General features: G+C 45.2%; 1 protein-coding gene across 1 annotated transcript in view; it reads left to right on the forward strand.

Annotated features, from left to right (window-relative positions):
* UBE2W (ubiquitin conjugating enzyme E2 W) overlaps positions 1-3,947 on the forward strand; it is a 29,390-nt gene extending 25,443 nt beyond the window's left edge. The window contains exon 6 of the mRNA XM_054385468.1: positions 3,878-3,947. Within this exon, the coding sequence (XP_054241443.1) occupies positions 3,878-3,891 (14 nt within the window). The 3' untranslated portion in view covers positions 3,892-3,947. The remainder of the gene's footprint in view (positions 1-3,877) is intronic.
* The last annotated feature ends 13,419 nt before the right edge of the window (positions 3,948-17,366 follow it).

The raw sequence follows: 17,366 nt of genomic DNA on the forward strand, positions 1-17,366 counted from the left end.
TGCTTTCCTTCTCTCCTCTCTTGTTGGCCAAGTGTTGCTGGGCTTTTCCTAGGGAAATGCTGTGCAAATGGTGGTTATGGGAAGCCTGTGTATTTTGGGAAGGGATGTCTCAGAGCAGGTAACACTGTTTGCTAGTGTGGGGCAGGAAGAGTTACCCCAGCACTGCCTTTCACTGAAGGGGCTCCATCATAAGACATCCCCTGTTATCACTACCTACCCACCACAGGACATACTCTATTCCTTGTGGGAAATGAGAGCAGGCATTTTGAGGCAGTGGAAGTCAATGCCTGGAGAGGCAGAAATCAAAGCCTTCCTACCCTTAGATTCTTAAAAGCCCATGGATGCTTTCCCAGGAAAAACTGGAGAGTTTGCTAATCCTCACTGAGAGCCATGGTGGCAGTGAACAGAATGGAACACTGCTCCTCCTAACACTGTCACATCAGCTCTGGAACAAGGATACTTCAGCTGCAGTTAGGAGTGCTGTGTGTCATGGGATTAAGAGGTATTTAAGAAACTCAGGACTGTTCATCCTGTGATTGTGCATGGTGGTGTCTGAAAAACAGACTCCCAGAATAATCCTTCTATTGCCCACAAGACTGAATTTTCATCTTCACCAGATTATTCAGTAGTCACTTACTCTTCCTTTTTCACACACAACGTGTTTGGTGCTTCTCTGTTTCTAGTTTTTCTTCCTCTTCTACTGGCAATTTTGGGAGAGCTTTTATGAACTTTTTATTTGTCACATGCCAGTGAAAGAGAAACTGTCCCATTTATTTGCTTTATTTTGAGATTAAAATACATTCTCTTTACTTGGAATTTGTGCTAGCCTTGTTTTGATTTGGGATTGAAGTTGATCAGGGAGAGCAGCCTGCAGATACTACTTTGATTTCTTCTTATTTATGAAATTCAAGTTAAGTTAAACAAGCAAAACATCAAATGAGTGTCATAGAACTCTAGAATTGTAGGGGTTGGAAGCGCTCTCTAGAGATCAAGTCCAAGCCGCCTGCAAAGCAGGACCACCTGGGGCAGGTCATCACAGGAACATATCCATGCAGGTTTGGAAGACCTCCAGAGAAGGAGACTCTGCAACATCTCTGGGTAGCTTGCTCCAGGGCTTCTGTCACTCTTACAGTGAAAAACTTTCTTACGTTGAGATGGAATTTCCTGTGATTGAGTTTAGGTCCATTGCCCCTCATCCTATCACTGGGTACCACTGAAATGAGACTGGCTGCATCCTCCTGACAGCCACCCCTCAGATAGTTGGAAACATTGGTAAGGTCCCCTCTCAGCCTTCTCTTCTCCAGACTAAACAGCCCCAGGTTGCTCAGTCTTTCCTCCTAAGAGATGCTCCAGTCCCTTAACCATCCTTGTAGCTATCTGTTGAACTCTCTCTAGTAGTTCCCTCTCAAACTGGGGAGCCCAGAACACAGCATTCCAGATGTGGTGTAACTAGAGCTGAACAGAGGTAGAAGAAAAGAAGTGTGGGTTGTCTGACTCTGAAAGTTGCTCTGTAATCATGGCTCAAAGCCCACCAAGCTGCTTGGAGTCCACTGAACTCTACAGCAACTTTGCAGTGGCTGTGTTCTAGAAGTTCAGAAAACTTTACCCCTCCCCAAATTCAGAGCAACACAGCAACCAATCTGAGGCCAGATAAAGCAAGACGGTTCATGTCTTGTCACTCATACTGATTTGCTTTGTAAAATGGTCCTTTGCTTTTTAACTTCCTTTTTAAGTACTAGATACAAAGGAGATGATTAAAAGCTTCTTGGGCAATTCTCCCCCATTGTTAAATTCTTACATGAAAAATTAAACCTACTTGATGGCCAAAGGACAAAAATTTTGATGCTAAAGGGATTTTCCTTCAAGTTGTGTGTGTCCTTCTCCCAGTTAAAAGTAATTCTGTTTATCTTTTGTGGACACAAGACTGCTAAGACATGGTCTTTAGATTTTCCATGTTTATTTTGTCAGTGTGAAGAAATGGTGAGTTGTACAAACAAGTTTAACCACCTCTCTGTTTGAAAAGAGCTGGCTGCAACATTAGGTACACTTGAAAAGATTGACATTGCCTTGGAAAAGGTGATTCTGTCCTGTTCCTTTTCTGCTCCTGATTCAGCTAAAGTGTCACATGCTTAGTCTTGTGGTTCAAGCATTTTGGGCTGGGTAAACTAGAATCACAATCATTTTGGTTGGAGAAGATCTTTAAGATCATTGACTCCAACCATTCCCTAGCTCTTCTAAGGCTGGTGCTAAACCATGTCCCTCAGCACCACATCCCTGCCTATTTTAAACACCTCCAAGGATGGAGATTCCACCATATCCCTGGGCAGCTTGTTGTTTCTTCTCATATCCAACCTAAACCTGCCCTGGTGCAATTTGAGGCCATTTCTTCTCATTCTATCACTTGTTACTAGGGACAAGAGACCAACACCTGTCTAGCTCAGCTTCTTTTTCTCCAGACTGGACAAAGCAACTTACTCCATAAGCAGAGTTATGGAGCCTGGCTTGCTACAAACTCATGTCCTCACAAGCGCTGTTCTGAAACTCCTTGTCTTTGACAACAAAAAACGTTTCTAGATCACCTATCCTACCCAACTTCTGCCTCAGCTGTACGTTGAATTCCATGTTGCATTTCAGTCTGAAGGATTGTGTTGTGTTAAAGACAGAGGAGGTTCTTCCAGATAGAGTTCTTGGGCAGCCAGGCTGAAATCAGTTCCATAAAGCTGTTGGCTGGCCTCAATGGTGTCAGGCAGTAGATTTTTGGGGGGAGGGGAATGTGGTGGTGCTGTTTGCAACCAGCGTCTCGTTACAGCTTTGGGTGGGTTGGACTGGATTTTTTTTTTAAGTAGAAAGTGTTTTCTCTGGTATTTGGCCTAATCCTCTGGTGCAGTTTAAATACCTCTTTTACCTCTGACGTCCTTGTCCAGTCTTTTTCACATGTACAGAAGCCTTCTGTCAAAGTGAAGAAGGTTTTCATAGATGTGACAGTACTGATATCATCACAAAGGATTTTTAGATGTCATAGTACTGATGGCATCATGTTCTCCAGCGAGAATGTAGAATTGCTCACTGCTATTTTACAAACTAAATCTGTAAACAGTCAAAATGCCTCATGTGAAGCTTCAGTTTCCGGATGCGTGAGGTTCCAAGTGTGTGCATTACAAATAACCAGACACTAAATTTGCTTTCTGCTAACAGGCTTCATAGTGACTGTTTGCAGATGCAAATACACCGCAGGGTGGGTGGAAAAGGCAGGACCTTCACAGATGAGTAGTTCCTGTGGGTAGTAATACTCCTTGGCACAGAACACACTGCTTTGTGCTATGTTATGTCCAGTCACAGTATCCAAAATGTGGTGAATGTCATTTACTTGCAAGTTCAAGATTTTAGTATTATAGGATTATAGTAACCTGTTATTTTTGCCTAGTTCTGTTGGCTCTAGTTTGTGTTGATTCCTGAGAGATAACTGAATATACATAAATAGGTGATTAAGGACACAGCAGAAGCCCACACCATTGGCTCTTATCTCTACAGATGTTTTGTACAAGGGTTTCTTGATTTGATCTCTGGTGTGGACCTTCACTTGATCTTCCCTTTTCCTGATGGGTGGCTTTCTAAATATTGAGTATGGAGACTGCTGTCTTTTTAATGGAATACTTGCTAATGCAAACATGCTGGAAAGTGGATGTGTGTTTTGGAAGCTGTGTGTTTGATCTTATCTTCTCCTGAGTCATGACTGCAAAAGAGCCCAGAACTCCTCAGTGTGTTGCCACTGCATGTCCCTGTCTATGCTAGGAACTAGGCTGCATACAGCACCTTGCTGCTTTGGACTTTGGAATGTTTATATGTTCTCCATAAATGTTCTTCTTTTATTTTAAAGATGACACATGTTGATGGCACCGTTTTGTGATCCTCGTAGCAGAAGATAGTCCTACTGAGAAAATGAGCACTTTGATCATTCAGTCTTTGAACTTTAACCTTTGACTGGAAGGCAATAAAGACTACTTCCTTTTGACTGCATTCTTACTAGTGTGCATTCTGGGCGCATGTTGATCTCTGATTCAGTCCATGCAACTGACATGCTTTTATTAGTCATACAGTATTAATGCAGGTGTCCAGAAACATCAGAATAATTCTTTTTTTTTTTTTTTAATTATTATTATTTTAAGCTTTTGGAAGAATTCCAGGTCTTCATAGATATTGTGCAATAACACTGAGCTCCTTGGCGGTTTTGGTGCAGCCATTGCCGGCAATGGACATTGTACCAGGGAAAGAGATTTTACTCTATTGTTATAATATTTTTGTTTTCTTTTTTGCTCCTGCCACAAAGAAAAAAAAAAAAAGATTGACGCATGACAGAGCTTGTGAATAGACTTTGGATAGACTTGGATTGCAAGCAAGGGATCTACTGGTACCTTAAAAGCCACCCAATTCTTTTCTGTTTGGATTCTATGCACTTTGATCGCAAAGCTAAGCAGCATGAGTGAACATACTTGGCTGAAGGACTGGAAGAAGAGCATTGCATATTTATTGCATTTTAATCTGCTGTCACATTGGGTGGATATGGAAGGTTTTTCACCGTGACACTGGCAGAGAGGTACAATCTTATCCCTATGGTGAAATAAAAACTACTTTTTGTATATAGTTATTCATATCTCTGAAGCAAAGGTATGAGTAAACTTAGGGTCTTAGAGTGTTTTAATTGAGAATTTATTTTGGAGATAGAAGAGGATGGCAGTGACAGAACTGAACTTTCTGTGGCCCGTAACTGGGCTTGGAATTTGTACTTTCCAGCTTTTTCCAGATAGATTGCACACTGTTCTTTCCTGCTAGCCATCAGCATGAGCCCTGCTGCCCACACCGGTATTTCGTTTGTTTCTGTGTTGGAGAGCAGTTCATAAAACATCTTTTTGTTTGCATTCACTGTTTCTTTTGTTGTTGTATGTTATGTTTGAATGTCACAAACCAATATTTTAATTGAAAAGCTTTGTCAGAAGATATTTTCATGTAAACTATTTCTTTATCTTGTAAGCATCTTGTCTTTTAATTCTGTACTATAAAAAAAAGAAAAAAATACATTTTTGACAGAGGCTTAATGTTTTGACAAAAAAGTGTGGACCTTCTTATTTAAGTTTAGACTAAAGTATATTTTCTTAACTTGCTTGTCCCATGCAGCCATACCAATTTTTTTTCCAGATTTTTACTTCACCAAAAAGGGGAAGAAGCCTCAAATCACACTGATGATTTTCTGTGGAGCAACCTTTATTGAAGTGGAAGTTGTTCTCCCCACTCTGTAACATTTTGATACTGCAGTTAGGTTGTCTTTTTAGGAAGCACTTTTATAGACTTAATACCTTTACACACATGCAAAAATTTCTACAACTTTTTTTTACTGTTGCCTTATTGCTGCACTCAAAAAAAATCAATTAATGCATGAATGTATAAATCAAGTAACTACTTGATTTAAAAACAAACACACACAGAAAAAAAGCCAAACCCCTCCCAGCCCCAACTCAGAATGAATAACTACAATAACGAACAGAGAATTGGCTGAAAAAAGGGATTTGATTTTATTTTTTCTTACCGCTCTATGGTAACTGACAGGTTTTATAGCTCTGTACATAATTCTCTGTTACCTAACATTTAAACCATTTTAAACCAGTGTAGATGCTTAACTCAGGGTGGAGAGAGTTCAGATGGATTTGCTTCAGAAAAGTCTTTGGTAGAGCAGCTGAGTTGCAGATATTGCCAGTGAAGTGAGGCTACAATAATATGCTTCAGGAACTGCTGGGTTTTTTTTCCTGTATTGGAAATATCTCTTGGCCTTTTAAAAATGCAATGGTAAAGATCTGGCTTTGGCTGTACATTGGATGTGTGTCTATATTTTTCACAGTGAGCCTTTACAACTTAGAATTTGGTTTCTCTTAAGAGCCCAAAATGATAACTTTAAGCAAATGAAATAGTTCTGCTCCTGACTTTTTGTTTAGCAAAAATGTGATTGTTTTGAGTGAATCCAAATGATTATTCTTGGAAGTGGTCGAAGACTCCCTCTGTACGTTCATGCCAACTGCTCTGTATGGATTGCAACAGTCGATGCACCCAGGAGAGCTGTGTGTGAACAGTTCACGTGATGGATCCTGTCAGCCAGTCCAGAGGAAAGAGACCTTACTGTGCCACTGTGAGAGCCTGACTTTATTGTCTCCAACAATGTGCAGTGAGAAAGGGCAGAAGAGACTAGGTCTGCCTAGAGACAGGAAGTCCCAATGGCTTTCAAATGGCCCTCAACGACCTCCTTTCTGGAGCTGCAGGCCAGACCTGTTCCTGGCAGATGGATTAACAGTGGGAAGAGATGAGTTCTGCGTAGGTGGAATTCTGTCTTTTCCTTGAGCTGATGTCTCTAAACCACTGCAGCTGTACCACAGAGAGGCCTATGATGGGCACTGTACTGGAGGGGCTCATGCAAATCAGCACGGCCTCCCTCTGTGAATGGGGGAGGCCACCCTACACCTGAAGGGTAGAAAGGGACAGCAATATTTCGTGTCCAGGTGTTGCATCTACCACAGAAGTCCTTGCTGGATGTACACCCACAACTGAAGAACTTGGACTAATCCCATGAGACATCGCTAGATCCAAGGGTGGTGATATCTTTCTTTCTGACTTATCTCCCTCTCTCTCCTTTATTTCCCTCTCCTTTCCTCCAACCAAGCGTCCTTAAGGCACGACTGACCAAAAGCTTTCTTTAAGGCTTCTTGATTCCAATAAACTGAACTCATCAGCCGTTTGGTGTTTGGTCACCTTCATTTACTCCAAGGAAATTTCTGAATCTATCAAGAACAGCCCCTCCATCCCTTCTCCCCACTGCCCAGAGTTGCTCAGGTGGTCAGGGCATGACATTTCAATTGTTCTGAAGAGACAAGGCCTGCCTAGAGTCAGGAATCTCGATGGCTGTTGATAGACCTTGGCTACCTCCTTTTCTGGAGCTACAGGCCAGGCCTATTTCTGGCACATGGATAAACAAGGAGAAGAGAGAAGTTTTGGAATTCTGTCTTTTCCTTGAACTGATGTCTCTAAGCCACTGCAGCTGGGCCATGGAAAGGCCTATGATGGGCATTGCTCTGGAAGTGATGCCAAAAATTGGGATGTAAGAAAACCTTAAAAGCATGGGGTACACAGAGACTCGGGTCTCAGGCCTTGCACACCAAGAAGCCAGAGTAGCAGCTTCTTGTTCCTCAAACACATGCATACACCCCAGATTTCCCAGAACAGCCATTCATATTCCTGTTATGTCCTGGAAATAATCACCATGTTTACATATCTATTACCTGTGCACAGTGCATCTCTCTGGTGGGGCCCGCTGGTCTCCAAGAGGTTTCTGGTGGTCTTTGAGGGATCTTACATTGTCTCCCCTTTAGTTTAGTACTGAGTTTCCAGCAGACTGCGCAGTCTCATAACTTGTTTTTGGCCTTGATGGTATCTAAGGATGGATTTTAGGACACTTTGCTTTATTATCAAAGAAGCAAGGTTCCTCCCCATCTGTTATTTGTGATGAGAACATCTGTGTCTTGTCCTTGGAAACTCCTTCTGCACAGTGGCTCTTTGTTAGCAAGTCTTCAAATTCCCCCCCTTGAGGCTCTTCAAAATGCCTCATCTATTGTTAAATTAACCCCTGATACTTAAACAGACTTGATTACTGCAATTGCACTCAAGGATGCAGACAGCTACACTCACAACTGCCATTCCTAGCATCATAGAATGGGTTGGGTTGGAAGGGAGCATAAAGATCATCCAGTTCCAATTCCTGCTATGGGCAGGGACACTTTCTACCACACCAGGTTGCTCATGGTCTCATCCAGCCTGGCCTTGAACATCTGCAGGGAGGGGGCATCCATAGCCTCCCTGGACAACGTGTTGCAGTGTCTCACCACCCTCACTCAAAGCCATTGCCCTTTGATCTATCACTACAAGCCCTCGTAAAAAGTTCCTCCTCAGCTTTTTTGTAGGCCTCTTTCAGGAACAGAAAGGCTGCTCTAATGTTTCTCCAGAGCCTTCTCTGGGGTGAAAGCCCAAACTCCCTCAGCCTGTCCCCTTAGGGGAGGTTCTCCAGCTTTCTGATCATCTTTGTGGACTCCCCTGGACCTGCTCCAGCAGTTCCATGTCCCTCTTATGCCAGGGGTACCAGAATTGGACACAGTACTGGTGAGGTCTCACAAGAGTAGAGGGGCAGAATCACCTTCCTCATCCTGCTGGCCACACTTCTTTGGATGCAGCCCAGCACATGGCTTCTATCTGGGCTGCCAGTGAGCATTGCTGGCTCTTGAGGAATTTGTCATCAACTGACACCCCCAAGGCCTTCTCCTCCAGGCTGCTCTCGAGCCACTCCTCACCCAGCCTGGATTTGTGCTTGGGATTGCCCTGACCCAGATGCAGGAGTTTGCACTTGGCCTTGTTGAACTTCATGAGGCTGGCCCAGGCCCAACTCTTGAGCCTGCCCAAGTCGCTCTGGATGGATCTCTTCCCTCCAGTGTGTCAGCTGGGTCACTCAGCTTGCTGTCATCTGCAAACATGCTGAGGGTGCCTCAGTGCCACCGTCCATGTCACCCACAAAGATGTTAAACCCATGGACCCAGCACCAGCCCTGAGGAACACCACTTGTCACTGGTTTCCATCTGGACGTTGAACTGTTGACCGCTATCCTCTGGGTGTAGCCATCTAGCCAATTTCTTATCCAGCCATTGATCCACCCCTCAAGTCCGTGCTTTCTAATTTAGTGAGCAGGATGTCATGCAGGACATGGTCAAACACTTTACACAAGTCCAGGTAGATGATATCAGTTGCACTTCACTTATCCATTGATGCTGTAACTCCTTCATAGAAAGTCACCAAGTTCATCAGGCATGATCTGCCCTTGCTGGAGCCATGTTGTGTACCACCAATCACCTCTTCTTCATTTTCCATCTGGCTTAGCAGAGCCTTCAGGAGGATCTGCTCCATGATCTTGCCAAGCACAAAGGTCAGACTGGCTGGCCTAGAGTTTCTGGGGTCTTCTTGTTGAAGATCGGGATTGTGTTTCCCCTTTTCCCATCAGCAGGGATTTCACCAGACTGCCATGACCTTCCAAATATGATGGACAGTGGCTTGGCAACTTCATTGCCTGTTCCCTCAGGTCCTGTGGGTGGATCTTACCAGACCCTGTGGACTTGTGCACCTCACAATCCTTAGATGGTATCCATCCCGATCTTCACTTAACAGTGGGTGGATCTTCCTTTCCCCATACCCCACCTTTGTTTTCTGGAGCTTGGGTGGTGCAGCTGGAGCCCTTGACCGTGAATACTGAGGCAAAGTAGTCATGGAGCCCTTCTCTGTATCTGTCATGACCATAGGCAAAGGAAATCAGGTCTTGATGGTCAGTCCCAAGTGAAAGCTGGCACCTGGTGCTCCAGACACCTTGTGTGAAGGAGAAACATTTCATCTTTTTCAGCTCTGCAGGTGGTATCCCTTTGGTTCATATTAGGTACCCACTTTCTTTCTGGCCCCTCTGCACTTTCTTGTGCTCGGAGCTTGACACCCTGTGCACCGTTCTGGAGTGCTGGCGGTGTGCTCGCAGCAGCAGCAGCAGCAGCAGCAGCAGCAGCAGCAGCAGCAGCAGCAGCAGCAGCAGCAGCAGCAGTCGCAGCCGGCGGTGTGGATCCGGCCGGGTCGAGGCACCAAGCGGCGGCTGCTGGTCCCGGGCAGCCCCAGCTCGGCGCACAGCCCCCAGGGCCTGGCGGCACTGAGGCGGTTTGAGCGTCCCTGGGGCGCGGACACCGGGCCGGGCGCACCTGCGGCTCTGGCGGGGGCTGAGCGCGGTGCCGCCGCGGGCAGCCCGAACCCTGCTCCTGCGGTGGAGATGGGGGCAAAGCGGCCTGCAGAAGGGGTGCGCTGGTGGAAGAGCTCCTGCAGCGCGGGGCTGAGCTGCAGGAGACAGGCCTGCCTGGCATCAGGGAGGCAGAAATGGAGACAGAGAGCTGGATCCAAGTGCACTGCACTCAACCCACAGCCCGTGACCAAACAACCCCAAACTGCCCCACCAGCACCCCCAGAAAGAGGGGAAGCCAGCAAGGGTGGGGAATGACGACCTGGGAGGGCAAGGACTAGCAGGAGGGAGAAACCTCCCTCACAGCCTGAAGCACCCCTACAGAACCGATTCACAGCTCTGCAAATGGAGCAGGGCAAGGAGCCTGCATCTGCTGTGTCCTCAGACCTGAGCAAGGCAGCCAGAGCAGCTCCCTGTTGTGTAACGACTGCAGTGCCAAGAAAAAGCAGTGGGGGACAGCAGTAGGTGACACTTCTGAGAGGCACAGAGGCACCGTTTGCTGTCCCAGCCCGCAAACTAGAGGTGTGCTGCTTACCAGGGGCTCCAGCAGGCATGGAACAGAGAGGCTGCCAGATCTTGCACATAACACTGACTACTATCTGCTGCTGTACCAGGCCCTGGGAGCAGCAGTGAAGGACTTGGGAGCAGAGGTTGTCCTTTCATCAGTCCTGCCAGTTAAGGGGAAGGGGATTGAAAGGTCTGACCCAACTGGGAAAATCAATCACTGGTAGAGGGAGTGGTGTCATGGGCAGGGCTTTGGCCATCTCAACCTTGGGACTGTCTTTCAGAAACCTGGGGCTGGTGGGGTGCACCTTTCACAGAAGGGGAAGAAATCTTTGGCCACAAGCTTTCCAATCTAGTGAGGAGGGCTTTAAAGTAGGGTTGCTGGGGGAAAGGGTCCTCAATCCATCCTGCATCAAAGCCAATGACACCAGTAGGCACCCTGGGCCTGCAGTTAGACAGCAGGCTGGGAAGAGAGCACCTGAAGAGCAAGATAAGGGAACCCCAGTCAGTAAATCAGCCTCAGTGGAACCCCAACTTAAATGCCTCTGAACTAAGGCAGGGAGCATAGGGAACAAGCAAGAAGAGCTACAGACCTGTGCATGCCTGCAGGACTGTGATGTCATTCGCATCACTGAGACATGGTGGAATGGCTCCCACAACTGGAGCATGGGATTAGATGGTGACAAGTTTTTCAGGAAAGACAGGAAGGGGAGAAAGGGAGGAAATGTTGCCCTCTGCAAGAAGGACCACCTGGGGATAGATGAAGAGCTCTCCAACAAGGAGAGGCTGGTGAGTCATGTGAAAATTAAGGGCAGCCTTGGCTGCAACTACCATGAAATGATAGAGGTTAAAATCCTCAGGGCATCAAGGTGGGTGTGAAGCAAGCTCCCTACTCTGGACTTCCAGAGAGCACCCTTGATCCTCTTCAGGGATCTGCTTGGCAAAGAGTCATGGAATAAAGCCCTGAAGGGAAGAGGGTCCCAAGGAAGCTGGTCAATATTCAAGGCCCATCTCCTCCAGAAGCAGTGCATCCCAAGAAGGAAGAAAACAGGCAAGAGTGCCAGGAGGCCAGCACGGATGAACAATGTGGTGCTGGACTTACCTGGGGGCAAAAGGAGAGTCTATAAGCAATGGAAGTGAGAACAGACCACTTGGGAGGACTACAAAGAAACTGTAGTCCTTGGGCAGGGACTGAAAGGAGAACAAGAATTTCTTCAGGTACATCAATGACAAAAAGGCAGCTGGGGAACTTGTGGGGCATCTCCAAAAGGAAAATGGAGACCTTGTCATGACACATACAGAGAAGGCTGAGGTGCTACTTTGTGACTACTTTGCCTCAGTATTCACCAGCAAGGGCTCCAGAAGGCAATGACAGGGAATGGGAAAAGGAAGATCAGACACCGTAAATGATGATCAGGTTGGAGGCCATGTTATCAACCCGAAGGTGCACAAATCCATGGGGTCCAGTAAAGTTCACCCACAGGTCCTGAGCCAAGCCACTGTCCATCATATTTGGAAGGTCATGGCAGTCTGGTGAAACCCCTGCTGACTGGAAAAGGGGAAACACAATCCCGATCTTCAACAAGGGAAAGAAGGAAGACCCTGGAAGCTAGAGGCTAGCCAGTCTGACCTCTGTGCTTGGCAAAATCATGGAGCAGATCCTCCTGAAGGCTCTGCTAAGCCAGATGGAAAATGAAGAAGAGGTGATTGGTGGTACACAACATGGCTCCAGCAAGGGCAGATCATGCCTGATGAACTTGGTGGCTTTCTATGATGAAGGAGTTACAGCATCAATGGATAAGGGAAAAGCAACTGATGTCATCTACCTGGACTTGTGTAAAGTGTTTGACAATGTCCTGTCCCCCTGCCATGGGCAGGGACACCTTCCACTAGACTGGTTTGCTCAAGGCCCCAGCCAATCTGGCTCGAAACACTTCCAGGATTGCAGCCTCCCACAGCTTCTCTGAGCAGCCTGGTCCCATGGCTCACCACCCTCATGATGAATCACATCATCAGGTTGGATTTGATGTAGTTTTCCAATGCCTTGACTGTGTGTTTTCCATGGGTGGGATACCTGCTGTTTCCCAGTAACACTTCACATCTTTTGAAGCTATGTGCTGCTGCCAGCCCTAGAAGTAGCACACAGCTAGCAGCTCCAAGAGCCACCACTTAAAACACAGAGCAAGCCGAGGCTGAAGCTGGTGTGTTCTGGCAGGAGATAGAACTGCTGGCAATTTGGCGACGTGGATAATCCTCTGCAAACAAACATCAGCTGAGTGACAATGCTGCCGGTGGTCCTGGCTGGTGCTGTTTCCAGTCATGAGATTCTATACTTAGGAGCATGTGTGAGCAATGCTTTAGTGTTGTTTCTCTTGACCATGAGAAGCCCTTTATGTTGTTTACTGATTCACATTTACAACACTAGTAACTTCTGAAGCTTTTTTGGGGGGGAGGAGAGGCCTTTTTCTGCAGGAAGAGTCTGCATAATGCTATGTACAGAGATTTTCTTTCAGGCTTGCTGTTTGGCTTTGTGAATGTCTAAGATCATTCTTGTTCTGAGAGGATAATAATTTTAAACCTTACTCATTTAACAGTATAATCTTAACTAATTGCTTTAAGTATTTTTTTTCCCTTCTAAAAAGTGGTAGAACTCTAGGACCTTCTCAATTTGTTGCAGAGTTTTTCTACTGTCCTTCAATAATAGGAGGGTCGGGCTTTGCTTGTCTAAACTGCCCTGGTGTGGTGCAGAATATAAACTGGCCAGTGAGGGATAGAAGGTGTTTTCATAGAATGGTTTGGGTTGGAAGGGACTTCCAAAGGTCATCCAGACCCTGCAGTCAGCAGGGACATCCTCCACTAGATCAGGTTGCTCAAAGCCATGTTGAGCCTGACCTGGAATATCTCCAGAGATGGGGCTTCAACTACCTCTGTGGGCAACCTGTTGCAATGTTCCACCACTGTCATGGTGCAGAACTTGTTCCTAGCATCCAATCTAAATCTCCTCTAGTTTCAAAACATTGCCCCTTGTCCTATCACTACAGGCCTTTGGAAACAGTTCTCAGGTCCTTAGTGATTGTGAATGTCTGTGATGGCTTCTTGCTCATTACTTCCCGTAATTACAACACAAATATGGGAATATGAGACAACAGGCAAAGTTATGCCTTGGATTAGTGTCTCTTTATGTGGAGCATTTCCTCTCATATGGTGGGATAGCATATTTTCTGTCACCTTTCTCTTTGTTGCTTGTCCACCTTGCAGCTCCATCCAGCTATGACAAGTATTCATGATAAGGAAGATCATTGAGTGCTCCTCTCACCTTTGCTTCAGAGGATTCATCAGCCTGGTGAATCACAGAATCACAGAATACATCCGCTTGGAAGAGACTTTAACACTCACCCAATCCAACCCGTTGAAACACTGAAGGGTCAACACTAACCCATGTCCCTAAGTGTCAGGTCCACAGGCTGCTTGAACACCTTCAGGGACAGTGACTCCACCACTGCCCTGGGCAGACCATTATGATGTTTGAGAATCCTTTCAGTGAAGAAGTGTTTCCTGAACCTCCCCTGATACAGCCTGGAACCATATCCTCTTGCTTGCCACCAAGAGGCTGCCCCTGTAGCAGCGTAACTTGCATCACTGGGTGAAAAGCAAACTATGCAGAATGGAAAGCATTGTTCTGCTGATTTCATTCTCTCCAGACTAGTTGTGTCCTCTTCCATCTACTTAACTATTTCTGGTAGATTTAATGCTACTACAAGAGTGTGTTTGGCAGTGAGTGAAATAGTTCATTTCATGTCCAACACTGGCCTTGACTTCTAAATTTCAAAGGCCTGATCCCTGCTTTCTCTGTGACCTGCTCTTTTCCAGTCTGCTGTTTGTGGAGCTGTCAGTAGATTGGATCAGGTACAAGGTGCCAATAAATTGACTGGAATTGACCCTGATGTACAGCCTGGTGCTGTTCCTGGGGTAGCTTTGATTGTGTTTGAGGGGTGCTGCTATGGTCTCTGCTTGCAGTGAGAGGCACCAATTGGAACCCAAAACACTTCAAGGTGGGTGCATTGCTTTTATACAACACTGTGTGGTATCTGGGGTGGTGTGAAGGTACTTTTGCGTAGTCAGAATCCTATCAGCAAAGCAGAACCCAAACGAAAGAAACCACAAACTACAGGAATTTGATCTTACAGAATCTATTGCTGCTTTGGCCTGTAATTACACTTTGACTTTCCTGTGCTTCTCCTGGGCAAAGCCTCCCATGAAGGAGCAAAGCCCAAAAGTGGACCATCTCTAATGCCTGCCTCTGTGCTTTGCAAGGGAAAACTGACACACTGTGGTCTTCAGGTTGGTAGCTCTGGTACTATTCTTGCTAATTCATCAAGAGTGGTTACATTTGTATTTGTTGCCTGGCATCATGAGATCTGAAGGCCTGATTGAGCTGAATTATCTGAATAATCCAAACCTAGGCTCTTGTAAATCTGGAAAACACAGAGGAATAGAAGTTTCCCGCACTCAACGTGGATGATGAGCTCATGTGTATTAACCGGCTGTGCACATACACACACGTGCAGGCTTGTAGTTACTGCGCATGCAAACGGTACATAGTAGTTCTGTAGTTGTAAGAAGGCAGGTGGACTGTGCAGAAAGCTCTCACACTTCATTGTCTTGCAAAGAAATGTAAAAATGATGGAAACAGCTGATACAAACCCAGCACACATTGAAAGCAGACATTATGGTCCAGCTTCTGTACAGTTTTTGATACTGAATAATGTGAAGTCTTCTGAATGTATACTGTAGCAGCCACTGTTTTGAGGGCAGCTGCTTGATGTGTGCAGAGTGCAGGATTCCTTAGCTGACCAATTCCTTAGCTGCATAGAGCAAAACAATAACATTCCATGGGTGCCAAGAACATCCTCACATTGGCACTCTTGGATTGGAACATGCTGCAGGAGCCACCTCCTTGACATGATGGCACCTCTCATTGGGAAAAGATTTTAGCTTAGCTATGTGGTTGGGGTTTACTGGTTGAGGGATTGATAACAAAGAGTATAAAAAATAGCCTCTCTAAGCAATAGTCACTTCATTTAGGGCTTCTCAAGGATCTGTGGTTAGGGCTGCTAGGGACTTCTGCTTCTATCAGTTAGCTACTTTCTCTGTTAAGGGCTTCGGTGTAGGGATGCTCCAAGGGATATGCTTGGGACTTCTGTTATCTGCTTTGTCTGTTAAGGGCTTCTGGGACTTCTGCTGTAAGTGGGATTTTGAGACTGTAACGCTAGAGGTTCTACAATGCAGTAATAAAGGACTTCTGGGAGAACTTCTGAGCTTCTCTGCTCTCTGCATTTCTGGAATCTCATTGCTATGTGGCAATGAGGTTTGTGCCTTCATTTGTCACCCAATGGCCCCTGAATCGGGAGAAGAACCGAGTATACTTCAATTCCTATGTACTGTCCCATACTATATACTATGCCACTGGAATGGTTAAATCTAACTAGTATTATTAAAAGGGTAAAGCTTTTATTTAGAGAAGGTGTTACTACTTCCAGCATTGATGTGTGGGAGCAGTGGGAACAAATATAAACAAATGCAGTTTTACATACAAAGTGGTCTGAATTTGGGTCAGTGAGCCAAGAAATGAAGGACTGGCTTTGATACCTTGATGACAAGAGATCCAGTTGTAAGCTGGTAGTTGCAGAATCAGCACATTATCCTGGCTCAATTAATTTTGGTGTGTTCTGGGGAAAAAAAAAAGTACACGCTAAAGGAGATGGAAGTTGCACAATGTCCTTAGTACTAAGAGTTATTTGAAGCGATGGAAAAAGTTATGTGCTGATGAGCACAAGTTCTAGCTCACTTCATTAAGATTCTTGAAGTGATTCATCTGATGTAGGGAACTCTCATTTTAGAGGTGAATCATGACAGATAATGTGTTATGTGAGTTGTTAAAGTTCAGTGCTTGTGAGTCTTCACTGAAGCCTAAAGTGGTTTCCATTGCCTGAGGAAGCTCAGTGTGGTTTTTACTCCTAATTTTGTTGTATCATGGGTAGCTCATGTCTCTCCTTCCAACCACTGCATAAACACAAAGTTTTATTCCTATGCATTGTAGTCAACAATCTGCTTTCATAGTCACAGCTCTGCACCTGTAGGTGGGGAGAGCAGTGATCTGATCAGCCTTAGGTTTATTAAGAATACTGGGATTTAATCAAATGTAATCCCAAACTCTCAGCTTTTGCTTTTATAATAGCTTGTAGTTGTTGGGAAAATATTAAAATATTAAATGCCCCACACTTTGGGTATTAACTATTGAGAGGCTTTCCTTCAGCCGAATGACTGATACAAATAATGGATTTTCCACCTCCTGTCAGTACATTATAGGCACTCTGTGTTAGCTTCATTACTCTTCCAACTTCAGTATCAAAATATCATTGAAGTTCTTTAATATACCTTTAAAAGGTACAGCTCCAAAGAAACTTGATCAAACCTTGGAAGAAGTAAAAATCTCCATCCTTGGAGATTTTCAAAAGTAATCTGAGCTACCTGTGAGCTCTGAAGTCAGCTTTAAAGCTGATCTTGCCTTGAGTGGGCAGGGAGGGTGGGGGGGGGAAGTGACCTTCAGAGGTCCTTTCCAACCAATATTTCTGTTTCCAGTGCATTGATTTAAAAGCAGGCTCCTGCTGCTGCAGTTCTTTCAGTCTCTTCCTCAATAAATACATCACTGTGCATCTTTAGGGATTCCTTTGTTTTTGTTTTGCTGCACAAGTGTGTAACTGAGGAGTGAAAATTTAATTTCTTAATGACGGAAAAAAATAATTACAATTCTAATAATAAAATCTATGAGGAAACATGAGAATATTTTGATTTTTGCAAGACAGCTTGCAAGTGACATTTATGCTGAATCTGCAGGTAGAAATGACAAAGCCATGCATCTTCAAGTGTCCTATGCTCATGTATTCAGACTAAATGGATTCCTCTGTCCTCTTTCCCCCAGTGAGGCATTTCTGCTGGCATTTCACCAGTA

Source organism: Indicator indicator, chromosome 12 (assembly GCF_027791375.1).
Source record: "Indicator indicator isolate 239-I01 chromosome 12, UM_Iind_1.1, whole genome shotgun sequence".
NCBI lineage: Eukaryota > Metazoa > Chordata > Aves > Piciformes > Indicatoridae > Indicator > Indicator indicator.